Raw genomic sequence first — 27,041 nt, 5'->3', positions numbered from 1 at the left:
CGGGGCGGTGCCGCCGCTCTGCCATTCTATTGGACGCTCGTGTTGTCAATCACTGCAAAAGAGTGGGCCGCCAGCACGCCAGCCCTCGCGGGAGCCCCCTTCTGGTGGCGGCGGCGTTCGCTCCTCACCTCCCTCCCTCCCTCCCGCCCGCGGGGTTTGGCCCCGGCCGTGTACCCGGAGCGCGGGGCGGGCGGCGGGAGGGGCGAACTGAAATAGCCGGGTGAGGCCGGGTGACGCCGCGCGGCCCTGCGTGGCCCTGCGTGCGCGCCGGGACGGGTCCGCGTCGTTCGCTGTCCGTCCCCACGGGCCGCGTCGGATGGGGTGAGGCGCCCGGCGCGGGGGACAGCGACGCGGCCATGGCCAGCGGCTGCCCCTGGGAGCGGACGGCGGCGGCGGGAGAGGAGGAGGCGCTGAGGAAGCTGCTCGTCCGGCTCCGCAACGTTCAGGAGAGGAAACGGCCGGAGACTCTGGCGCAGACGCTGAGCGACATGCTGGAGCTGGCGACCCGGCAGAGCGGTAAGGGGCGGCCGCTGCCCTCCCGCCCTCCCGGCCCCGCTCCGCCGGGCCCTAACGCAGCTCTCCGTGTTCCCGCAGCTCCGCGGCTGTTCGGCGGCTGCAACGCCCACGTGCCCCTGCTGCTGGTGCTCGACCTGTACGCGGGAGCGGCCGGCGTGCAGCAGGTAATGGAACGCTCCTCCCCGACACCGCGCGCGAGCGGTCCGCGGGTCTGTGGGCTCTTTACGGGCTTATCGTGGAGTCAGCGAATGGTTTGGCTTGGAGGGGACTTTAAAGCCCACCAGCCCCAACCCCTACCGTGGGCTGCACCAGCTCAGGCTGCCCAGGGCCTCATCCATCCCGGCCCTGAGCGCCTGCAGTGATGGGGCACCCACAGCTGTGGCAGTTGTGCCAGAGCCTCACAGCCCTCTGAGTAAAATATTTCTTCCTAACATCTAATTTGCGTCTCCCATTGTTTAATTTAAAGCCGCTTCTCCTTGTCCCTCATGTAGAAAGTTGCTCCTCTTCCTGTTGATAAGCCCCCCTTAAGTACTGGAAGGCTGCAGTGAGGTCTCCCTAGAGCCATGTCCAGGTTGAACAGCCCCAGCTTTGTCAGCCAGTCTTCATAGGAGGGGTGCTCTGATCATTTTCATGGCCTTCTGGACCAACTCCAACAGCTCCACATCCTTCCTGTGCTGGGAGTTCCAGGCCTGGACACAGAACTCCAGATGGGGCCTCGGAAGAGCAGAGCAGAGAGACAAAATCAGCTCCTTCTGCCTGCTGGCTACCCCTCTTCTGATGCAGTTCAGGATACAGTTGACCTTCTGCACTGAAAGAGCACACAAGTGCTTCTGGGCTCTTCATGCTCTTCTGCACACCTGACAGTCTTCTGAGCTATCAGAAGTGCCTTCCAGTGTATTTCTGATGTGTCAATATTTTACCATAGTGACAGAGACTTCTAGCAGAATGGCTTAAGGTACATTTCTGCCCCTGTGGCCCAATCCTTTGACAGTCATACAGCTGGTTTGTAGGGGAAACATGCCCTGTACCTCGGAGGAGCATTTGCAGCTGAAGGTTCTGCTTGGCTGCTCCTACAAATGTCCCATGTAAACAAGGGGTAGCACTTGACCGGCTCAGTGCTGAGCTCACAGTGCTGCTGCTGGGCCATGGAGAGCCCCTTCTTGGCAGGCATGTATTGAGTTCCTGACTATGCTGTGCCCAAAGAACGTTTACAAACTCCAGATGTGTGCAACTCACTCTCTTTGTGTATTAAGTACATTGGTATGGTTATAAGATTTCTGGCATCCTCTACTTGTTCCCAATTCACAAAACAAATCATGCTGCATATGCCTCTTAAATAATACTGTAGTGTAAGGTTTTTTTTTAACTTCATAGACCTTAGCTAGTGATCAGAACATATAATTCAGATTAAAATATGAAAGGTTCTTCTAAAGACTGAGTGCTTGTGCAGAGTCTGAAATTTTAATTTGTTTTACTGTAGAATTGTCAGATTGCTAGGAAATAAAGATAAAGCAGTAATTTTTTTTCAGGATGAAGCATATTAGATATGTCACAATTCACAAAACCACTGCTGAGGAGTTCAGGCAAGGAAGTGAAAAACACGAGATTGAAGCACAGCCAGAAGCAGGTCTGAGAGGGCTGCATGAGGCTCTTAAGAATTCCATTACAAGGCAGCGATCACTTAGTTTTCATTTTAATAGTGGTATAAATCTCAACTTAAATTAGATGTAATGCAGAACTTTGAAGAGACTTCTTTGCATTACTACATTGTACTCAGGCATCAAAACAAAGCTCAAAGGCAGTGCAAAGCTCCAATCTGCACAAAATGCCGTGGGCAGCTCTTCCTTCACATTCTGTTATAGTATTGCAAACACCTGCAGTGTCTCAGCAGAGTGCTGCCCTCCTTGCTGCATCCATTGCAGCTCATTGCGACCTTTGTGAATACAAAATCCTATGGCAGCAGTGAGATGACATGGCCCTGATTTCAGTGTAGTCTCTTCATACTGCTAATGAATTTTCACTGAATAAGTTGATTGAATCTTTTTTTGCTTTTGGCATTATAATAAAACTGACTCTCATAATAGAGTAAGTGAGAGCCATATCTGAAATGAGGATTTTCTTTCCCATCCTGTGCTCACCTAGTTGCAAAGCATTGTATGCTGTTGCTGTTCTGCCAGCTTATACAGAGTAAGTTTGCTTAACAGCTCAGTATTTCAGGTACCAGTGCAAGTCAGGCTATGGGCATAAACCTTACAGGCTGCTTTATAAATAGAAAAAGACTGAGCTGTAAGGTCAATACCACTGTGAAGTAAAGTAGACATCTTCTAAGGGAACATGGCAGTGATGGCATCCAATGGCAGCCAATGGCATCCTGGCTGCATTAAAAAGAGCGTGGCCAGCAGGTCAAAGGAGGTGATCCTCCCCCTCTACTCTGCCCTGGTAAGACCTCATCTGGAGTACTGCGTCTAGTTCTGGGCTCCCCAGTACAAAAAAGACAGGGATCTCTTAGGAAGAGTCCAGCGGAGGGCCACAAAGATGGTGAAGGGCCTGGAGCATCTCTCCTATGAAGAAAGGCTGAGTGAACTGGGTCTGTTCAGCCTTGAGAAAAGGAGACTGAGAGGGGACCTGATCCAGGTCTATAAATATCTAAGGTGTGGGGGGCAGAATGGCGAGGACGGACTCTTTTCAGTGGTGAGTGGAGACAGGACAAGGGGAAACGGCTGGAAACTGCAGCATAGGAAGTTCTGCACAAATGTGCGCAAGAACTTCTTTACAGTGAGGTGACGGAGCACTGGAACAGGCTGCCCAGGGAGGTGGTGGAGTCTCCTTCTCTGGAGATGTTCAAGACCTGCCTGGATGCCTACCTGTGCGACCTGGTGTAGGGAACCTGCTTTGGCAGGGGGGTTGGACTCAATGATCTCTGGAGGTCCCTTCCAACCCCTACAATTCTGTGATTCTGTGATTCTGTGATTCTTTGTTCAGTTACTGGCTGACACTAACTGGAGTGGGTTAGAAACTGTGGAGCAAAATTTGTGTGCACTTGAGGAAACAGCAGTCAGCAGAGCCTTATTGTGTCACATAGAAAGGTGTGAGCTAATGTCATATAAATTCATTGCATGCTAGAAATGAAAAGGACTTGATTTAAAAATAACAGAGTTTCATTGCTGCCATCAGCTGTCTGTACATGTCGTGGCCGCTCAGATGTTTTTAGGAATATCTTTGTGTTTTGTGCTTTTTCCTTTCCCATTAGAGTTTCTGTTATTTAAAAGATCCTTACTTGCTTATGTAACTGTAAATTGATAATAAGCTCTTTGTTATTTCAGGCTCTGATGTTAATATTGTAAAACTGACCTCATATCAGCAGGTCACATGTTTGCTTCTGACTTCCCTGGCTCCACAGTCCTTACAAATGTTTGGCACACTTGGAGTCACAATAATCCAAGTAAAAATGGTCAATAGAAATATCAATATCAGAGCCCATTTTAGTACAAAAATTACTTCTGTAAAGTCATTGTGCTGATTTTCATTGGGTTCTAAACTTAGCAATTACTATGGGAGAAAGTGGCCCTTCAAAATCTTTTCAAAATAATATACAGGGTATCAATTAATGGTCACCTCTGCAATGTATTTGCCTTGCAGCTTTGATATTTGTTGCTTTGGACATGGAAAATTAGATGGTATATAACCCCATACTGGGGAGCTTTGCTGGTCTGTATGTATTCAAAATTTGATTGAGACTGTCACACAGCCTAGACTAATTGTCCTGACTGTCCATATTAATTGGTTTCTACTTTAACACGGAGCAAGTCAGCTAGCTGTCTAAGCAAGGGGAGAGCATGGAAACTGGCTCATGGTTAAGCTCAGACTGCAAGTTTCAGCTGAAGAGTTAAATTGGCTTAAAATATTTGGCTCTGCAAATCTACGCTACAACAAAAGCTAAGCTACTGCAGACAGTGTGAACGTAGTGCCTGTGACCCTATGAAGTGTAAGAACAGAATTCTTTTTCCCCGGGAGCTACATCACCTTTTTCATAGACTTGCCAAAGCTGTCACAAAAGCTGCCAAGTTTCTAGTCTGTGCTGCTCGTGTCTCTCGTCTTTCATGCTGCAGGTTAGAGATCACAGAATCTCAATGAACTCTGCAGTTATGCAGTTACACTCCATGGAAAAGGCTGCTTACTTTCCTGGTTTTGGTAGCTGTCTTGTCTTGACCCCTTTGCTTTATATAACTCTTCTGCTGAAATCTGGTTTAATTGTGCTTATTGTTTTTGAGCTATACCTAGATTATGGAATCATAGAATGGCTTGGATTGGGAAGGACCCCAGGGATCATCATGTTCCAACCCCCCTGCCACAGGGAGGGTTATCTTCTGTTTTAACCCTATTGATACAGCACACAGTTCTACTTCCACTTTTTGTTCTTCTCCTTTTTTTTTTTAGTATGCTCAGGTACTTTTATGCTTTTGTTTTCATTTCTATTTGTAAAATCCATTATATCTTGAATTTCTGACCTTTTCCAGCTCTCTTCCTCTCTTTAGTACAACGGGGTTTTCTTGTTCATCAGCTAATTTTTTTTCCATGGGTTTTGCTCAGTGCCATCATCCACATGTTTGGTTTTATCAGCCTGAAGGCCGATACGCCCAGCATGCTGTCATAATGATAAAGACCATTGTTCCAGTATCAGGGAACAGGGAACGTGAACGACCAAAGAGGAGCATTTTTTTCAGTTTATTTATCTTGTTTATTTTCAGCTTTATTTTCAGATATTTGAAAGTCAAGGCACTTGACATAGAGATTTCAAAAACAAATACATCCTTTCTCCTTATCATTTGCAGTTAAGCATCAAATTCTTATGATGAGTGCTGTGCTTCAGTGAAGTTGGAATAGCTGTAATAGTCCAGTGGTCTTCAGTGGCCTGTGATGGAATACTGTGGATCTCCTACCTCTTTTTTCCTCTCTCAAAATCCCTTATGTGTGTGTTCTCTAGCCTCAAGCAGTGGAAGGTTGTATGTTGCTACTAGTGATGCACTCAGAATCATTAGCATATGTTTGACTTTCAGCTCTTCGCTCTTTATGTCCTTTGTCTTGTGTTAATTAATTAACTCTCATTTAGCTAGGTATCTTTTCAGAACATGTATCTTCTGAAAGCCAGGGTATTAAAACATAACACTTAGGTTCCAAATGGACTATCTGTTCTACAATAGCTGTATTTTTATTTTACAGATGGGTTGGTCACTTCTTTGCAAGTTGATTGAAATTTGTCCAAGCACTCTGCAGAACATAGCTCTTAAGGATGTTGGGAAGGACTGGGAAGTACTGGGTGTTCACCAGTAAGTATGTTGTATGCAAAGAGTCTTTCAAAATGTTTTATATCACGGCAGCATACATATGCAATAAAATGCATTTATGTGAAGTTATTACATCAGCTTCTACATAAATATTTTTATGGATTTCTTCAGGTTTTACAATAAAAGATTCACACAAGCAGAGGTCTTATCTGTGTGTATAAATTCCTGATGGGGAGAATAAAGAAAACTGAGCCAGGCTCCTCTCTGGGATTGCCTAGTGATAGGACAAGAAGCATTAGGCACAAATTGAAATGGAGAAAATTCCTCTTAAACATGAAAAAAAACAATCAGTTGTATTTTAATAGTTTGAGATTGATCAAAGAATGGAACGGGTTGCCTAGAGAGGCTGTGAAGTCCTAAGCCTTGGAGATATTCAGAACCCGACTGTCCATAGCTCTGAACAATCAGCTGTAATTGACCCTGGGCTGGGGAGGGGAGCTGAAATAAGAGATCTTCTGAGCTCCTTGCCAATTACAGTGATTCTGGGATGCTGTGGCTGTGAAGATGTTTTATTTTAACAGACAGTATCACCTGGACTGTTCTGTGTATGTGTTATTCACAAATATGATGCGTTATTATCCACAAGTCTCAATTGGTATAAATCCAGACGTTGTTTCTCACACCTGATCGTAGTTGTCTGAAAATAAAGTATTTAAAGTAGTCACCTCAACTACCTGTGTAGTCAGAGGACACAGCTACTTTCAGAAGGTGATTCTTTCCATCGTTGCAGTAAGTAATGCTGAAGCAAGGCATGCTTGGATTTGAACATGCCCATATCTCTCCATTGGCTCTTGAGGGAGCCTAACCAAAAGTGGCTGTGTTTAGATGGGATGAAGACTGACAAAGGTTAACTGAAGTTGTTCCATGACAAATGCTAGTTGCAGATGCAAGTATAATACAAATGGAAGAGAAGGGCTTGCTTTGATGCTCTCTCACTTTGACAGGTTGCCTCATTCAAGGCAGATAATGACAGCAAGGAGCTACAGCCCTATGACACCACTAGTAGATCTTTCTCTGCTTTTACAGTCTTCACCATACCCTTCCTTAGAAAGGCTGCTACTGTTACGTTACTTGCATGAAGTTGTGGTATGTCTGTTGTGGTTTGTTTTTTTTAGTGGTGGCTAGAGTACAGAGTCAGCAGGGGCATGAACTGCCTTGTTTTTGTTGGAAAGCACAAGTGATTTTTTGTTGCTTTTCATGAACAATAACTGAGGTGAATCTGTACCAGCTAGTTACGATTTCTTTGGCATGCTTGTTAATTAACTTATTCTGGAAGGTACAGTAACTCTAAAGATAGTGTTTATTCTTTGGTCCCCAGAAAATTACTCTGTTTTTGAGCTGGTATTTTGCAGTCTCCTGTTGCGGGTTATACACTCACACCTGTTGTGAGATAAGCAACACATAGCCACACATTTGCTCCCTCCAGTGGGACTGCGAAGAGAATCAGAGGGGCAAAAGTGAGAAAACTCATCATTTGACATGAAGGCATTGCAATAAGTAAAAGAGTAAAAATCAATAAAACAAAGCAAGTGGCATAAAAGCAATAATTTGCCACCGGTCCACCAATGTCCAGCCAGTCCCCAAGCAACAGCAACCCTTGGCAAACTTCTCCCAGTTTTATTGCTGAACATGACATTACATGGTGTGAAATATCCCTCTGGTCAGTTCAGGAGAGCTGTCGTGGCTGCATTTCCTCCCAGTGTATTGCCCACAGCTGATTATGGAGCAAGGAGGTAAAGAAATCTTCATGCCACAGTTTCTACATGAGTATGCATGTATGCTCACGCCTGCAAATAGACAACAAAATGCATTAGGAATGCCTAAGACTACAACATTTTAATCAGCAGGTTAGGGAACCACATTTATGGGTGTTAGTTACTCTACCAGCTTGGTTAGGGTGGCTCCTTGTTTTTGTTGATTCATCACCCAGATACTCAGTCCATCCTCTTGGGCTGTACGCTTGGCCAAGAATTTGCCTCAGGACTAAAATGCCAGTATCCAAAGTGTGCATACAGGAACTTCAGGGAGGAATCTGTTCTGAGTTTGACGTGTGGGGGGGAAGGTGGGAGGGGGAGGGAAGCATCTGCATTTAGTTGGATTTTATTTTCTATTCTTAAGATAATCCACACACAATATTTTTTCTAGCCCTCTTCTGTGTACTGTGATCATCACAGCTGTTATAGTAGTGCTCCAGAAGAGGAGAGATTTATGCTAGCAGCATCATAGTACATCAAGAAAATAAATAAAACTTTTAATAAAAAATAAATTTTAAACATTAAGAAATATATACAAAGAGGAAATATAATCATCCTAGCTTGTAAGTACAGGCATTAACAAAGCACACAACATCATCATTATTCAATGTGTGGCCCGCTGCCTTGTTTTGGATACCCTATCTGAAAACTGGCCTATTAATTTCTTCTTGGCTTTTCTTTGCATTCATCAATATTGCCTAGAGCTTTACAATCTTGTTGGGAGGAGTTGTTACAGATTTGAGGTCACCATCTTAGTAAATGGTGTTAGAAACATCAACTGATTTTTAGGTGCCTAATGTGATGCATGCTCTGGATTTTTCAGAGTAACTACCATTGCTTGACTCTCTTAGTGTTTAAGAATTCAACTTCATTTGACTCTACTTGCAACATTTCAGAGGTTAATATCCACGGATTTTGTATCCATGGAAGTTGACTCACCCAGAAAGGAGAGAGTGTACAATTGTCAGTCTGTGAAACACTTGGTAGTGATTTGTCCAGCATCACATAAGTGCTGTTCAACAGAACCTTATGGTAGAATTCTCCATGATGCTGTTCAAATTCTTTAGCTGAGTAATTACTTTTTCTCTTCCAGAAAATCCTTCATAATTCTCTGTAACTTCATCCTTGCAACAAACAGAACACTGCCATACCATCACTGGAACATGTTGCCCAAGGAGGCTGTGGATGCCCCATCCCTGGAGGCATTCAAGGCCAGGCTGGACGTGGCTCCGGGCAGCCTGGTCTGGTGGTTAGCACATAGCAGGGGATTGAAACTAGATGAGCACTGTGGTCCTTTTCAACCCATTCTGTGATTCCATGATTCTATGATCTACAGCCTGCTGCACACCATGGCCCTGCTTTCTGTAGAATAATTAGAATAATTCTGTTCTGAATAAAACTTGTCTTCTGTAGAATTAATAGAAGTATACGCACTTAGTTAAAAATTAAATGGCTTTAAAGACTGCTGCTATTTTCTGTTCTTGTTTGTTCTTTTTTTTTTTTTAAGTAACTTTGATTTTTAAAAAAGTATGTTTGTATTTCTTTATCTTTAACTCTTCCTTTTTTCTTTTTTCTTTTTTTTTTTTTTTTTTAATTTTTAGGCAGATTCTTAAAATGCTCACAGTCCACAGAGGAAATGTAGTTCTCTCAGTAATAGGACTAAAAACATTAAATCTACTCCTGATGTCAGGTATTGTCTGTTAATTTTTCCTACTCTATCTGAGCCTTTAAAACACAGAACTGTGATATAAATTGTGTGACTGTACGCTTTGCCCTGGCTTGTCTGTTTTACTCTCCAAAGTCATTTGTACTCATATGCAAAGTAATAACTGTACTGTTTTGCACCTTTTTTGAACTAGGTGGAAAGGAATCTTCTAATTGCAAGGCCATGAAGAACATGCCTTGCTATGCTTGTTATTAGCATAGGCATAAATACTTACTGTATAATTAAGTTAAATAAGTAAGAGCTTATTCTTCCTTAGCAAAGTGTAAACTTGAAGACAGTCTGACTTGATTCTTTAGTACTGGTTTGTAGATTTGAAAGGAGTAGAATTATCTCTGCTGTATTTATTATTCTGCTCTCCAGAGACCCAATCTTACCGGATACTGAGACCTTTTTTCTCAGTCCTAAACTGTTGAAATTAAAGAGAGACTGCAAAGGAGGTATTCTGCTAGCTTTATTCATGGTAGCATATAATACTGAATTATTGCTCAAATAGGAATGTTTCCATTGATTTTAGAAAACATTAGAATCAGCCTTGTTTACAGAATAAAGTTTAGACTTTATTTTAGGTAGTTAAAGCTCATATGGCTGTCCAGGTTTCTGCTACAAGCAGCAGAATGAGACAGGCCCATTCAGAAAATGCTGCATGCTATTGATTTATCTATTTTTTAAGATTGTTACCTCATGAACCTGATTTCCTCTTCTTTTTAATTACAGACTTAAACTCTCATTCCAACTATCTTAATTCAGAAAAATATTTCAAATTGTACCTTGTCACTTTGTCAGAGAAGACTGCTAATGTTCTTTTTGTCTCTGAGCCCAAAAACTTGAATTGCATTCTAGCTGCAAGTGATTAGCCACAATGGCCAAGAGAGTGCAAATATGATTTCATGATACAGATGGACAAATATCATGGTTCACCCCATTTGCTTTCCTCTGTAAATGTATTCCAGCCCTCTGTATTGCAGCAATTTTATTTGTCAGTGAAATTCTTCAGCTTGAAAGAAGTGTCCTTTTGGATTGGTTGATTTTCCACCAGTTTAGCAAGTTGGACTGGCTCACTGAGAGGTCTGACAAGTGCCAGTGCAAAGTGGGAGCAAGAGTGTAGAGGGGAAACTATCTTTTTTGCCAGTAATGTTTTAGAACATACCAATTGTATTCCAAAATATGGCCTTAAACAATAACAGCCTCCTCTGTTATACGAAAACCTGGATTTGAGCCATCAGAGTATAATTTAAGGGCAGAATTAAAGACTTTGGGATTTTAATGTTGAGTACAGTTCTTCAGTAAACACATTGAGAATGCATCAGCTCAACATATGATCTCTTCTATTTAGATGTAATTGCTTTCCTGCTCCTGGAGGAAGAAGTGGATGTGTTTTCCTTGGTATTTAATGCCATGCACACCTTCCCTAAAAATGAAGAGATCCAGCAACATGGGTGTACAGCATTATGCAAGCTTTTTGAAAAAGGTATTTGTATTTTGTGTGTTATTAAATTGGGAAATGTACAGGTTGGGAAGGGACGGCAGATACTTATTTAACTGGAAAAAAAAAAGTATTCTTGCATTTCAGATTAAATGTATTAAATGTGTTCCTTGAAAGGGCTAACTCAAAACGCGTTTTCACTGTGTTCCATTACTTACATGATGTCTTGGTGAGGAATGCCTGAACTTTGATCTGGCATTTTTGCAAAATCATAGGGAAGCATTTAAAAGTCAGAACTCAGTTACAGAAAATGTAGTCTGGAAAAACTGCTGGTAAAAGGGGCTCGGTTTTTGTAAAAGGAATCTTTATTGAGGAAAATGGAAAGTACAGGTATGGAGAATACCTATGGAACACATGTTCCACAGAAAATAATTGTAAGGAAACTTTATAAAAACAATTACATTTTCTCATCTTTTATCAGAATATGAATTATTTCCTCAAAACATGCATTCTTTTCCTTTTTAATTTAGTTCCAGAAGAGCAGCTGACTGAATTTGTTGAAAGCAAAGATCATATGATCATATTGGAAGTATTTAAAGAGTTTCCAGGGAAAGAAGAGGTGATTCTTCCTGCACTTTATTCATTACATTCCTTAGCTGGTCCGTGTAAGTGCATTATTGAAAATCATTCTTCCTATATCTTGTATCAGCTCGCCTCAGTGCGTGGTAATCTTTTGGGGACTGTGAATAAAATAAAACTTCCATGTCTCTCTAGAGAAAAACTGATGCTGCAAAAATGGTGACTCATTTTGCCAGAGGGTACAGCATTGCAGTGAGAGTTGGTTGGGAGTGGTCAGGCAAATCACATTTCTGTTTTCTATGGGAAATACTGACTTGTAATTTTTAATGAGACTTCTTCCTTTTCAGCCATTCTTGTAGTAATTATATCTCCCATAAAGAATCTTTCTTCTGCTCAGAATAAGTGGTAACTAAGATACTTACCATGGTTGTAGGGGTTAAATTTCAAGTTCTCTGCCTTTTAAAAATGATTGAATAATAAGACCTATTTACTGACCAAATATGTATTCAGTGAGTTTATGTAGCCTGTAAGGACCATTGCTGGCCGAGGCTATTCCACGGAGGAAGATTTCCCATGCACTCCAATGCAGGCCAGGGCTGAGAAAATGAGTTTGGCTCAAGCACCCCTCTCTGATCATTCAGTGGTATCTGCAATGAGGAACACGAGTAGCACTGCACACATTATGGAGTCTCATGATGCTTCATACATCCTGTCTATTTTATAGGAAGCGTGCTGGCCCAGAGAATGCCATAAAACAGGAACTAGACTGTAGTTTCCCACATTTCATCAGGCTCTGAGCTGTTTAGTTTCTCATTTACAAGCTTTTAGCTTTTCCAGTTTGTATTTAAAAATTAAGCCTTCCTTAAGCCAAAAATAGTTGTACCTTAACCCAGAAGTTATTTCTGTTTCCTAAGGAAGAGGGTGCCAAATTCTAAGGACTTTTAAAAGAAATAATTACTTAGACAAAGTGTAATAGTTCCAAGAGGAGACCGTGACAAAGATTTTGTTCAAGGTAGGTGTTCATTTTAGAGTTAGCACGTTCAATTTTTGATGTGAAGGACTGAAAATAGGGATGTGCATGAATATGCAAAGCAAGGCTACTTAGGCCAGCATTCATACTCTGTACATCCCACATTACATGCACCTTGGAGAAGCCACCTTGGAGAAAATCATTCAGCACGCACATAGGCTTTGTTCCATCTCATATTTCATAAAAAATGGAAGGGTAGAAGTTTATCCCAGTGCTGTACAAGAACTCTTTCTAATTTCAGTCATCTTGACTGAATGAGTAAATGCTTTGCTGCCAGCTGTCCACCAAAGTCTGTAGGGAAGTGATGTATCACATGAGTTTTGCCATTTAAATGTTACTCATTGATACATCTGTCCAGGCTTCTATATTTAATGAGGAGAAACAGGCACCTCCAGCAGAAATTTTACCTCAGGCTAACAGATGTGCCTGTTATGCCCTGAATTATGGACTGCTCAGATCTCCTCATCAGTTTCTGTGAGATTCTTGATGTTCAAGTTTTGGTGGTTAAGGTTAGATGTTACACATCTCATCTCCTTTTCTCTAGCTGGTGCTGGGAAATGGGGGCTCACTGTGTATGTAGCAAAGCTTTGATGTTGCAGGATGTAAATATGTGCTTAATTATGCTTAATTATGCTTATTAGTCAGCAATTTTAGAATCTTATGAATACTGTAATATATTTATTATCACCTGTGAATTGATGACTTGTGAAGTGTGCAAAACTTTAAAAGGTATTTTCCAGTTAAGAATGATATTACTAAACCACCATTATATTAAAAGCATTGTGAAAAGTACCTTCCTTCACTAACAGAGTGATTCAGAAATGCTTCTCACCAGAACTTCCTGTTTTGATTTGCAGAAAATCATTATATACAGGAATGCCAAGCTGTTGAAAAGAATATTAAGAAAGTTTGTGGACTTCTGTAGGGCAGATCTGAACTGTCTTGGAGTCAGTGACAGGATTCTCTTTCATTTGTTGGGGCCAGGATTTTGTCCAACATTGTCTAGCGCAAGGATGCTTTCAATTTTTTAATTACTGTTTTTAATTAATGTTATTCTATTCTGTTTATAATTACTAAATGCAAGATTGCTGTCCTCTCTAGAAAAGGATGCATTCCATCACTTTACTGGATAATTTGTCCCACTGATTTCTGTATCTGACCTGCATAATAAACTGTAAATAGGGTGTAAATAAGGTGTAAACTGTAAATAGGTGACTGAGCCCTGGCACATGCTGTCCATAGAGGCTGTGAAATCTCTGTCCTTGGAGATACTCAGAAGCCATTTGGTCATGGTTCTGGCTCAGGCGGATCCTGCTGGATCAGAGGGGTTGTTCCAGTTGACCTCAGAGGTCCTGTTCAATCTCAACCATTATTTGATTCTGTGAAATACAGAATTTGAACTGACTTTCAAAATACCATAGGAACATTAGATGAATATTTCTATGCCCTCAGTATGTAATAGTTATATGGTAGAAGTGATTTGAACCAAATTTAGACTTGGCGACTTTCATTCTAAAAATGAAAGAAAACAAAAGAGGAACGACATGGTTAGAACAAATAAATGACATCTATTAGAAGTGAGAAATCTAAATTGTTTTCAGGCTGCATGCGCCTGGCAATATCTATCATAATGCTGTAAAATATAGTAGTGAACTAATATTTTAAAATCTGTTCATCTTTAAGAAAGTATTTACATACTGGTAGTTACTGAGGATGATACATGGCATGGTGTGAAATGGAACTAATCCATAGAAATTAATGCGGACTCTGAACTTAATGAATTATTTCCAAGTGTTGGTAGTCATTAATTAATGCTTTCTATGGCAAGACTAAGAAAAAAAATGCCACCCTCTTCTCAAATTCTAAGCAAAAGTTGAAACATGGAATCCATTTTCTAACTCTATTTAATTAAAGTCGCTATTACAACCTAATTACTGTTTTTTTTCTCTTGAGAAGTAATTTTTGTTTCTGTTTCTTTAGCCAGCAATGTTGAAGTGCTCATGTCTGGAAATGTTCGCTGCTACAATGTTATTGTAGAAATGATGAAAAGTTTCCCCAATAGCGAAACTGTTCAGGAAGTGTGTTGCTGCTTGTTGCACAAGCTTACTTTGGGTAAGTTCACAATCTCTTTTTTTTTTTTTTTTTTTTTTTTTTTGTCAGTTTAAGTCTAACTGTGTAAGAATCAGAGTTACTGACGTCTAGTGTTAAAGCCAGCTAGGGCTACGATGCCAGTTAGTCTTCAGGGGTGTATATTGCTCTGTATTTCTAACATCGTGAAGGTGTTGAGGTAACAAAGTAACAGTCAGTATGGAATCTTCGGTGATAAATGTTAGTAACAATGACAGAAGCTGCCGGAAAAGCCTGGAGAAAAGAGTTAGCAGATCAATAGATCTCCCATTCTTTGTAACATTATTATAGAATGGAAGAAAAGTCCATCTAAAAGTATTTTTTGAAGTGGTAGTGCTGGATGTGTGAGAACTTGGTGCTGGTATGGAATGATATGAGAAGCGATCCCCAAGGCTGTGTTTTTCCTGCTGCATTCAAACACTTCTGCTGCATTCATTCCTGCTCGGTTGTGGTGCCTGCCTCAGGGCCCCCTGCCTGCAGCCATGGGACAGGCAGTTTGCTGGGCTTCTCTTGGCTTTGTTCATCTCAGCTGACAAGGGCTGGTGTCACATCAAGCAAAATAATAGTAATGTCTATAAGAGATTTGGTATACCTCTTTTCAGCTCTGTGCTATCTCTTGCTGTTGTAGTAAGCTGATCTGAGCAGTTGCTAAGGATTATGTAATAGGAAGTTCAAATGAAAATAAATATATTTTTCTCTCTACTGTTTTAAAAAAGACTGTGAGTAGCAGCTGGAGTAGCCTATGCTGCATGGCAGGTTCCTCATCACTCAGCCAAGGTCTTTCTCATGAGTTAGACTTCCCATTTCTTGCAGGTGGTGGCCTGAAGCCGGTACCACTGCACAAATCCCGTAATCAAATCAATCTCATCCTGTCACCATCTGTTTCCTCTCCTTCATGCAGATACTGTACAGAATACAGATCAAACTTGACTGCAAACCAGAGCAACTTGCACTTCCCCTCCAGAAAGCCAAATAAACATTTAAAGAAAGTGTGGTGGCTTCTGAGGTGGTATTTGCAGCTCTTGGGCAAGAGGTGATGTTACCCTTGAGCAGCTTCCTGTGCAAGGCCAACTGAATGGTAACATTTGTGAGGACACAGCAACTCTGTTGACATGCTGTGATCCTGCCCTATGTGCAACCAACCTGATTTCATGGTCTCTCTCAGGCAGGAACATGCATTTGTCACGAGTGTTTATTGACTATCAAGTAATAGTGACAGTTAAACAGCCACGAGATAAGTTACTTCTTCTTTCAGCTTAACAGATGCCTTTCCTCTTGATAAAGTGCCACTTTGGGAGGGATATGGGAAGAGGTGTCCACAGCAGCAGACAGTGAGGGAAACAAATATGAAGTTTCTAGGTTGTCCTTCCTGCCAAGCACATGAGACTGGTAAAGAGGTGGGGTTAGGTTTTTAGGTTTTCTTGTGTGTAATTCCATCTCTGAAGCTCAAATACAGGTATTTCAAGTACTTGAGAAACATTGATACAGATTTGAATTTCACCTTTCATGCTGCTAATGTGATTCTCATTGATATGAACTATAGTTAAAATTAAATGTCAAAATAGAAACTGTAGCTATTGAGCTGTGTTTTACCACGTGAGTGTTGCTGTATTATGCGTGATATTTGTTTTCACAGTAAATTGAGAAGTTATTTTATTTTTCTTGCTTTTGTTTGTGCAATTCCTTATATTCAACATACAATATGTGCCGTACAGCTTATGATAAAATCTGTGCTTTAAATGCATTAATCATTAAAAGCTACTTCTTTCTACTGTTCCACAATGTATGTGTTCTGGATTTACAAAGGTACTTTTGATCTATTTTATGAGGACAAAATCAGAAGGCGAAACAGGGTTAAAACAGTCCCTTGGCAGGATAAATGAAATCGTTGTAGGAATTCAACACCACTATTGCTTTTGCTTCCTGGCAGGAAGTCTGCAAATGATACACAGACTGTATCCTTCTTATTTTGCTGACAGCATATATTTCATTTTGCATTAAACCTCATTCTTTTTATTAAAAAAAAAAAAAAACAAAAAACATCGCAAAGAACTTGGATTCCAGTTGTTGTCTTTTTCTTTCTCTTGTTCTTTCCTCATATAAAATAATGTTATGTGAATACCCCTAAAAATAAATCAAATGCTTGCTACACGCAGTTTTTGCATTAGGTGTTGAGAAATTTATGCTAAATGTGTGTAAAACTAGGTATGTGTTTATGTTCACTTAATATCTTAATCTATTTTCAGGAAACTTTTTCAATATCCTTGTGTTACATAAGGTTCCAGAAGTGATTGTGAAGGCTGTGAAAACATATTCTGAAAATGCAAAGTTACAGGCTGCAGCTCTCAGTTGTTTAGCTCTTCTCAGTGAGTAAATTCATTTCTAAATACATCAATATGTTACTTAATTAGGAAATTGGGAGATCAGTGTTTTAATATTTAATATTTAATTTCCTGTTGTTCTTAGTTCCATTTCTTTAATGTGAAAGCCTCAAATAAGATAGCTTTGATTTTCTGCATGCTTAGTTAAGGTTTGTTTTGTTAATATGATAGTATGACATTCTTGTGTTCATGCCATATTGCTGAATGTTCAGAGCTGGAAAGTCATGCTGACAGATCCTAACAGGGCAACCTACTTGTTTTCACAGGCAAATGTTGGATAATTCCTCCTTAATAAAAACGTTCTGGAAACAACAATGCTAATTTGATGCCATGTTTGCCATGTACAGCAGTGCTCACATTGTGCCAGTTGACTGCAGCACTAGATCAGAGCTTGTACTTGAGTTCTGAAATCAATTAAAATGCTTAACCTTTTCCTTGGGTACACCTCAGTTGCTATTTTTAAACAGAAGTTAGTCAGCCAGTGGCAAAAAGCTGATCCTCTTACTCTTTGAGATATACAGAAGTCACTAGAAATGCTGTGTAGCAGTCCTCAAAAAAGCAAATGGGAGAAATCATCACACACTCCAGTAAGCTTCAAATAATATAGTCAGCATTGATACAGTTTTTTCTTAAATGCTGAAAATCACAGGCATAAGATGATTTATTTTACATTAATTTGCACTTTGTGGGACCAAATATTTCCCTGAGCAACTTAAATTTGTGTTTTTAAATGGTTTCACTCTTCAGAGTGAAGATGGTTCTGATAGGTGGTTACGTGCAGATGAACCACAATTACATTATGTGTGTGTTGTTCTGTATGTAAATACATAATATAGCATAGCATGTATGTGCAGGTCTTTTCAGAACCTCAGCCTTGACTGATATGTAATTACCTACTTACAGATACACTAAAGTACTATGTAAGAAAACGTTTGATTCCCATTATAGCCCTTTTTCAATTAGATATTTTTCAATTCTGTCACAGAACTTGTGTCAAAAGATTTCCCCTTCCCTAGGAAACATTAATCCTCCACCTGACTTTCCCACATAGATAATGTGAGTAGCTCTATAACTACAGGAAGGTTAAGACATAAATGTTTTGTCTTTACATTAAGAACTGATTGCAAATATCTTGTATTTCAAGCTGAAACAATATTCTTAAACCGAGACTTAGAGGAAAGAAAAGAAGAGGAGGAGGAAGAAAAATTATGCTGGTTGGAAGCATGTTACAGAGCATTAGAACTGCACCGGAAAAATACAGATGTACTGGTGAGAACTTCTGAACAGCAAGGCTGTGGAAAGACTGCATTACTCATTAAATGAAATGTTTAGGAACAAAATTATCTCCCCTATGTCCTCAAACAAACAAGGCCTCAGAGACTGGATCAGCTTATAGGAAAAAATCTTTCTGTTTTTGCCATTCTTTCCTTTGTTCACTTGAACCAGTTTCATTCAGTCTTTGGATCAAATGTAGTTAGATGGTTAAGAATTACCACCTGGAACCTTGGTCATACAAAAACTTGTTGGCAGCAAAACACAGACCCATCGAAAGAAGACTTAATGCTGGTCTAAAATGAATCTCAAAATAAAAATCAAATAGTGAGAGTGTGGCACATGCTTGTAACTCCGGCCTACGCCAACTGGCAAGGAATGTGCCAGTCAGTACTTCATTGTGTTTCCACATAAAGCCACTTGTATCTTTTCACAGAATCATAGAATGGTATGGGATCATCTACTTCCAGCACCCCTGCTGTAGGCGTAGAATGAAAAACACTCCACCTATTTGGAGATTTTTAGGTTTTATTTTGTTATTCTTAAGATGTATCTCTTTAATCTTTTTGTCTCCTCTTGTTTTATTTAGGAGGCTGCATGCTGGGCTTTGAAAAATCTGTTTCTATATCAACGCAGTCTTCATGAGAAGATTGGAGATGGAGATAATCAGTCAGTGTTAATACCTTTAATTTTATTTCTTTTATGAAGAAATGTTTCTAATGTTGTCTAAATGTTTCTAATTATGTCTCATGTTTCTAATTATTTTTATTTTTCCTACTTGTTTTATAGTGCATGACAAAATGCATGGCAATCAACATGGAAAATTTATTTATCATAAAGTATGATAACCTCTACTCAAGCCAAATTGCTAGTGTTTTAATAAAGGATCAGAACACAGTCTAGTAGAACTGATTTGTACAGTTCACAAGAAACTTCTTCAGTGCAACAAAAATAGGGAGTATTAAAAATGTAGGAGTGGGAAAAATAGAGAAAATTAGGATGTGAGTATGGAAAAGCAGTGTGTGTTCTCCCACAAGTTAGATGAAAGGGCATGGTAGGGAGAGTGCTGCTCATCAGGGAGAATCTAGGCATGCAGAAGACAAACTTTCATTTCACTTATACTTTTTCTCAGAGTTTCTGCTATTATCAATCATTCCAAATTTGATTAGCCTGTTTTTTCACTCCTTTTTGCACCTGAAATCGCTTGGAAGTAACTGCTGTAATATGGTCAATGTATGTTGATTTATTTTTCTGTGAAAGGTTCCCCATAGATAGAGCGGTGATGCTGTCCATGCTGATGCACTCCTCTTCCAAAGAAGTGTTTCAGGCAGCAGCTAGTACCTTGGCAATTTTGTCGCAACAGAATGGTAAGAGAATTTAACTATCTTTACTTCCTAATTCCACAAGAAAGCATTACTTTTATTTTAATAATAATTACACTATTATTATAGTACTGAAGAGTGTTTAAAGTGTGCTATTGTTTGAATACAGTGTTCAAATTGATTAGAATATTATTTTGTCTTTTTGTGTAACTTCTTGTGTTCAGTAGGGAATTTATTTCTTGTTTTGGAAAAGTTGCTCTTAGCTAGTATTGAGGAGTCTATGTGGAAGTAAAGAGGTCTCTTTAATTCTTGGCATTGTATCAGTAGGGAAGAGAGGCCTGAAGGGGGAAAAAAAAACGTAGATCTCATGCTGCTTTACACGTGTTCACCATGAACACTTGGGGATTTGAAATGAGCTGTCAAGTCTCAGTAAATGACCAAAAAGCTCTGTCTTTTTTCTTTGGGTGGGTTATCTGCACTGGGGAGTTCTGTGCCACCCCAAGCAGCAATTGTGTTGCCATTGCAGAAGATATGGAGAGGCTCACCTCTTTATATGCTTGTTTAAGTCTCTATCGTGTTTGAATTTCACCAAGAGCAGTACTTGTTGAAACTCACACCAGCAACAATTACTGACAAATTCTGTTTTCTTGCTTAATACAGGGGATTTGAGCAGTCCTGTTGACTGCAGGGAATCGAATCATGTGTAGAAACCTAAGCATATACATAACAGTTTTCAAGATTGTTTTAGTCCTGATTATGTCCCCTAACTTGGTTTCCTAACTTTTTTCAATTTGCAGACCCCCTCAAAATTTTTCAGTGGAGATGTGGACCTCTGGGTAGAATATTTAAGCCTACTGACAGTTGGCCTTCTTTTGTTAGATACCTTTCCCAGAATCCATTGACATGGTTATGGACCTCAAGTGGTTTGTAGACTGCACATTGATAACCACTGACTAGATAGGAAGATAAACATTAACAGTTAATTGCATTCTTTAGGTGAGAAAGCATTGTTTTATCGCTGGGTTTCTGAGCCACCCAATATATCAATGTAACAGTAAGAGTTTTTGTTATTTGTTACAAAAGTATGTATCTACAGGGAGAAATCTCATAAATGTAACATACTGTTATGTATTAGTTCAGGTACTTTCATAATGGGTTACTTAAAAGTAGGCCTCTGGTTCCTGTTTCCAATTAGAAATCCACAGCCAGTTTTCATGTTGTCTTTTTTTTTCCTTCCTTTTTCCCCACCCCAAATTAAGGTGTTTGCACCAGAAAAGATAGACATAAAGAAGCGTAGTAAAACCCTATGATACAATGTAATATTGCATTAACTAGCCATCTGAAATGGATGCATGGATCTGGGAATGACAAGAATTGGTGATAATTGCCATGATAATAAGGAAAGTTTTTATAATATTCCCATCTGTAGTTGCTACAGTTATAGCTACAGCTTGTGCTTGGGTATTTGGATAATAAATGATGTGTTAAAAAAGTAATTGGAGTTTTAAGTAATTGGAATTTTTTAAGTATTACCTTGAAAGTTAGAAGCTTTTTTGGAAGTTTTACTTCTAGATTTCCTGCTGGATCACAGAGTACAGTTCAGAGGAAGAATTCTTTAAGAATAAACATCTTAGAAATAAAAGTAGAAAGTAAATAGAAGTAAAGCAATATATTCTCCTTCCTTTAAGTTAACGTTATGGAAGTAAAGATAGCAGATGTATTTAAACTGATTAGTCACCTCAGGGCTTGTAATGTTTTTGATTAAGATATGCAAATTGAATTTGGCTTCAGCTTGAATCATTTCCCATTGTGACTGACAGTTCTATAGCATGTATGATTTTGAGGAAGAAAATCAAAAAGGAAAAAAGTTAGGAGTTCTGTTGTTTTTAAGATCTCTACCGAGAGAGAGTGAGATACTTGCTCATGTGAGGCTTGCTGTTTTGTGTTGTAGTAAATATTAGGAAGACACTTTTGGCCAAAGGAATACACATGAATGTTCTGGAGATAATGAGGAAACACCCACATGCTCCCGAAGTGGCTGAAAGCGCCTGCAGAATTCTGAATCACGTTTTTGAAGGAAGGTAATGTACTGAGAAATAACACGACGCTTCCAAAGTGAAGGTCTGCTCCAAACAGATGCACTGCTGCAATTGATTACATTTAATTTATCGCCTGTTTCGTAGATGTTAGAATTGACTAGGCTGACACTGAATCGCATCCAGCCTCTCTTGTTAGCCACACTAAATTCCCTTGATAGCTAAGAACATTTCCATAATATTAACTCCATTTAATAAAAAAAACTGTGATAATGTTTCTTTTGTATTGGCTTTTGCAAATGCTCTAGAACATGAGTGCCAAACAAACCTGTGACTCAGAAATATTAGTGTAGGGTGGAAACGTGATTCCATTCCAAGTGTCTTGCCAAGTTTTTCCAGCCTTCTCCAAAAACTATATATATGCTAAGCTGTCAGTGAAAAAATGACAGACTCGATATATATTCATAGAGCTTTTTACAAATAATTTGATTTTATAAGGAAGAAAATTTCAAAACTTCCATAATCATGCCTGTAGGAATAAAATGCTTTGTAAAGTAAAGGAAGAAAAATTACCTTAGAAGTGAATTATTGGCTTTGGGCCACAAAGGTTTTTTTTCTTCAAAATTTGAGCCTAAATGATTGATATTTTTCTGTTTATTCTGCACATATCTGGCAAATCATCAGTATTTTATGGCAACTGGAGTAAGTTAGGGAAGATGCATCTTCTCACATAGAATCCAAGTGAAATATGTAAATCCACCATTCACCCTGAATGAAGTACTATACTCTCTGTGTATCAATATTCTGGACTGAATTGAAAATTACCTCTCAGTTGTCTCAAACTGAATTAATTACATACTCTGCATTCATGTAATGGCATGAAAATAGCGTATTAATTATGCAGCTGAAACATACAGTGTTCAAAAGGAATATCACACAGTGATTAACAGTTAAGAGAAAGAAGCAAATGTATGTACAACTTAGAAATGCAGTATTCTTATTCATGTTAAAAATAACATTTTCAGTTTCCCTCATTTGGATATAATGACAGTAGCTGCATCTGAAGTTGTAAAAGCCATGAGAAAACATGAGAAATCACTCTCTGTACAACTGGAAGCACTTCGAGTCCTTTTACACTTTATGATGCCTGGTAAGTTGTCTAAAACATAATCAGTGTGGCATCATACACCACATTGGACAATGTAACTAGATAGCTGGGTTTTAATCTTTCTCATCTTATGTGACAGCCTTTACCAAAAAACCACCAAAGTTGCATGTTTAACAGAGCAGCTCTAAATCTTTATTTTTCAAGATAAAATCATAGAAAGCAACAGGCCAAAATTATCACTGCTGATATCTCTTTGATTTCATCAGTGATGGTTTAGCTCTGCTGTAAAGAATGAAGGGAATGACTGTGGAGCCATTGCTTTGGTTGAATACTCTCATCAAAGACAATCTTTTAGTGAGAGCAAGCAGTGATAATGATATCAACATAGGTTTTTTTGGTAGTATATCTTGAGAGGAACAGCAAAATTGGATCTCTGACACCAAGACAGTGATTCAGAAACATGAAATATACTACTATACACCATTTTTAACAGCAAAGAAAAAAATAAATTGATGAGAATGAATTGAATTCCTTTCTCTCCCCCCAAAAAACTCTTTAAGGACAATCTACAAATGGAAAAATGTGTTGTTCTTTACCTTTAATAGAGTTTGGGGAAATTTTTAACTCATCTATCCTGTTTACTGTTCCGTATCCCAGTTTTTCCCCTGATGTTAGGTGTGAGTGTAGACATGTGGTACTGATTTTTTTTTTCCCAAACAGTGTTATGCAGTTATCTTTCAGCAGTTTTAGTTGAATATTTGCAAAGCCAATAATTTTGAAACTAGCAGCTCCACTAACCTGCAGATTGATTACAGGTTTTCAGTTTCTTTCTATTCATTGAGTTGTAATCCTAGTACTGCCAAACTTTTTCTGTAAACAGGAGGATTAAGACCTTGTACATCTATTCTATCATGTAGGCCAGGGTATTTTTTTGTGAGAACCCTTCAAGTGAGACCACCCTAAAGTGTAACGAAACAGAGAGTACAAAGTGGGCTTTGGCATTTGCACATTAATTGGAGTGTTAAAAGTCATTTGGGGTAATCAGAATGAATATGAATGCTGAAGTGACTTTTAAAGGAAATCTCAGGACTTTCTGTACTGCCATTTTACTCCAAGTACTGATGGCTACAAGAAAAGTAAATCTCATAGACCATTCTGTGTTCTTTAATTTGCTTTCACATCCCACTGATGTCATCTGTGGGTAAAAATTGCCCTCAGATGTGCTGCCAAGTGAAAAAACGTGATGAGTTTGTGGCTTCTTTATCATGTCTCCTTCCAAGAAGGAAGAGGCGTTCTGAAGTAATCAGGAGAAGAAATCATGTAGCTCAAGGAAGTAGTAACGTATTGCAGTGTACCCTGGGCAAAATTCTTTGGCATGATTTTACATTTTCACAGTAAGTGCTGAACAAACATATGGTGAAACTGTCATTTCAAACAACGGTGTAATCAATACTACAGTGTAAATCCAGAGAGGCTCCCGTTTCTGTGAATACAACGTTCTGAAAACATCATAAAAAATAAAAAATATATCTGCTGAGTCATTTAGGCTGTTTGTTTCAGTTTAGTTGTAGTACTGGGTTAGTAATATTGGGTTAATATTGGGGAGAATATTAAATCTGTTCATCTGATGAAGCCTACTTTCTGTTGTTTCAGATATAAAGAACGATCAGAACAGTTCTTCCAGAAATATGGGAGATGCTGCTTTCACACTTACAGTAAAAGTCATTAAAAGCCAATGTCTGCTGGAGGGAACTCATTCGTTGGTGCTTGGTGCATTGAACAGGGTATAGTTAAAGCTTCATCCTAATGCATTTTATCCCTGTTTTGCATGTGCAGTGATGAATCATTTATAGTTTTAGTTCCACAGTCATTTTACAATTGATTTGATCAAATGAGTCCCAACCTTCCGTTTCGTTTATCGTTAGGAGTTCTTTTTCTTACTTTTTGTTCTAGAGTACATTAGATCATCTTCTTTATACACTAATTCTAATTTGTATTTATAAAAACATTGCTGTTTTTTTTTTTTCAAGTGGGCAGTTTGTAATTTTATTAATGGACTACTTTATACACAAAAGGTGTTCTCATATCTTTGCCTCAACTACACACAGAAATGAGAGGCTCTTCAATATGGCTTCTGTTATACATACTCCTTTACTTTTAACTGAGCAGTGATTCTCAATTATATCCATTCTTTGCACTGTTCAATTCCATAATTTTCTCCTGACATTTCTTGACCTGAAGATAATAGGAAACAGGAGTTAAAAGGAATTAAATTTTTACTTCAGATTGTTTTAGTTTTCAGTGCTTTGTGACCATCTTACCTGCTTTTTTTTACCCTGCTGGTTTGCAATTTTGGTTACTACATTATCAAGCAGAAGGGCTAGAAATTTTTGTATTTTTATGAAATAGTAGAGAAGGAATAAGGAAGGAGATGGGCATGAGCTCACTGAAATAATTTTGCAACATTGCAAGTCACTATGACATCCACACACGCCTTCAGACCTAGGCTTTATCTAGGTTTTCTCCATCTAAGAGTGAGGAAAAATTGTGATAAATAATCACAAATAAACCATTGAGTTGCTTTATAATGGAAAACAAAACATTGCTTCATAACTTCTTTTTGTAACTTTATAAAAGGTTCATATTTGTCACTTGTCCCTTGTTTTCACAGAACCCCATTTTTGTTCCAGTTTAACCATAAATAAAGTACATTTTTCCACTCTCCTTTTCCTGCGAAAACGATGCCAACGTGTGAGTGGTTGTAATGAAACTGAGGAAAAAAACATCCCTATCTCTGGTAGAAATCTAAGGAGGTTATAATAAGGAGCTGAAAAAGTAATTGAAAAGAAAATTAAATTCAAACAATTTGTAATTGTAATTCGTGTTATTTATTGTCATATCAGTAGTAATTTTGCATACTTTAAGAACAATAATCACTAGCAACTCTTCTATTGCTATTGTAGCAAAGCAGACTGTTGATCTGAATTTCTATTCATTTCTCTGTTAGTTTATTGGAAATCCTAGCATTCAGAGGTGTGGATTAAAACTACTTACTTCTGTAGCTGAGTGCACTGGTGCTTTAGAAATTTTAACACAGCAAGGAGCCACTGACACTGTGCTTCACACCCTGCAGATGTATCCAGATGAACAAGGTATGGAAGATATTTTGTTAGTTGAATGTGAATGATGTTGTAGGAGGGGTTTGATGAACCATACAGTCTTTTACCTGATTATTACACCATTTAGTACTGGATATGAAGTAGGTGTTACATGGCAGGAAAAGGCAGCAGGACTGTATGGTCTCCAGGTTCAGCCACCCTTGTAATGCTTATCCCTGTAATAGGTAATGCAAATAACTGTCTAGAATATTAACAATGATACTCTACTGAGGCCACAGGTTTATTCCACTCAGAATGTCTGAACAGTCAACTTTATTAATTTTTCTTTTTTCTTAAAGACATACAGAGTTTGGGTTTGAGTCTTCTGCTCTTTTTGATTACAAGAAAGAGTTTGTGTATTGCAACTATGCATGTCCTGGCAACTGTTCTGGTTTCTACTCTGCGACGATTTAAAGACGTCACTGAAATCCAGATGCATGTATGTGTTATTTCTACCTACAAAGATTAAAAAAAAAAAAAAAAAAACACTTTATAAAATTATTTTGATGTAGTTATACAGTTGAGGCAAAATTATTTGTTTAGTTCTTTTTAATTTTACTGCAATTATTAGATTAGTATAAGCCTTTAAGTCAATATGATTGTCATAGAGATGGGTTCTGTGGAGGCACATATTAACTCCAGAACATATAAGCTTAAGTTTGGGTGTTTATCTGGCAAACTAGAACAGATTTTTCAGTCACTATCCATCATTTGTTGATCAATAGTCATTTAGTAGAGTAACCACCATTATTGTATTCATCACTCTTTTTTGAAAAGCAATGAACGCATTTTGGTTCATAGCCTTGTCACTGTCAATAAGCTTAGTTTAAGAATTTTGAATAAAAAAGGATTTTACCGGAATTCTAAGTCAGAGTGACAGATTTTGGATTTACTTCTGAGTATGGAAACAGAATTCTCCTTATTCTGTCCTGAGAATACACATTCAGTCCCCTTGTGGGAAAGTTCTGTTTCCTCTACCTTGGAAACTTTCCCTGTTTGTTGCCAGCTTAATTTTACTGGTGGAATGAAATTTCCCTATGAGATCAGCTTACGAAAGTCTCTACACTTCTGTTTCAAATCAATCTGGAAATATCACAAGTGCAGCCCCCTTTTTTTTACTTCTTTTTTTTTTTTTCCCCCACAGCTTCTAAGTTTTGCTTAGGAAGCAGTATAGAGAGACATCAAAATAATGTGGGTAAATAAGGAAGTTAAATAAAGTCATTTATTTTCAATGAGGTTTGAGTTAGAGTTTGTTGTTTACCCA

The 27,041-nt window shown here is 38.8% G+C and overlaps 1 protein-coding gene across 2 annotated transcripts in view; it reads left to right on the top strand.

Annotated features, from left to right (window-relative positions):
- The first annotated feature begins 356 nt into the window (after positions 1-356).
- LRRK2 (leucine rich repeat kinase 2) overlaps positions 357-27,041 on the top strand; it is a 63,732-nt gene continuing 37,047 nt past the window's right edge. The window contains exons 1-15 of one of the 2 annotated variants that reach the window (XM_042872429.1): positions 357-680; positions 5,737-5,843; positions 9,217-9,305; positions 10,675-10,809; positions 11,295-11,429; positions 14,354-14,485; positions 16,747-16,866; positions 18,026-18,150; positions 18,743-18,822; positions 19,414-19,520; positions 21,427-21,556; positions 22,537-22,661; positions 24,273-24,403; positions 25,627-25,771; positions 26,077-26,216. In XM_042872429.1, coding sequence (XP_042728363.1) covers positions 357-680; positions 5,737-5,843; positions 9,217-9,305; positions 10,675-10,809; positions 11,295-11,429; positions 14,354-14,485; positions 16,747-16,866; positions 18,026-18,150; positions 18,743-18,822; positions 19,414-19,520; positions 21,427-21,556; positions 22,537-22,661; positions 24,273-24,403; positions 25,627-25,771; positions 26,077-26,216 — 2,025 coding nt within the window. Of the gene's footprint in view, positions 681-5,736; positions 5,844-9,216; positions 9,306-10,674; positions 10,810-11,294; positions 11,430-14,353; positions 14,486-16,746; positions 16,867-18,025; positions 18,151-18,742; positions 18,823-19,413; positions 19,521-21,426; positions 21,557-22,536; positions 22,662-24,272; positions 24,404-25,626; positions 25,772-26,076; positions 26,217-27,041 lie in introns of those variants that run through there. The other variant, XM_042872430.1, reaches the window with a different exon arrangement.

This window comes from Lagopus leucura, unplaced genomic scaffold (assembly GCF_019238085.1).
Source record: "Lagopus leucura isolate 7727_CA_CO unplaced genomic scaffold, USGS_WTPT01 Super-Scaffold_100008, whole genome shotgun sequence".
Classification (NCBI taxonomy): Eukaryota; Metazoa; Chordata; class Aves; order Galliformes; family Phasianidae; genus Lagopus; species Lagopus leucura.
The sequence above is the reverse complement of the archived record's forward strand: the minus strand, read 5'-3'. Positions and strand labels throughout refer to the sequence as shown.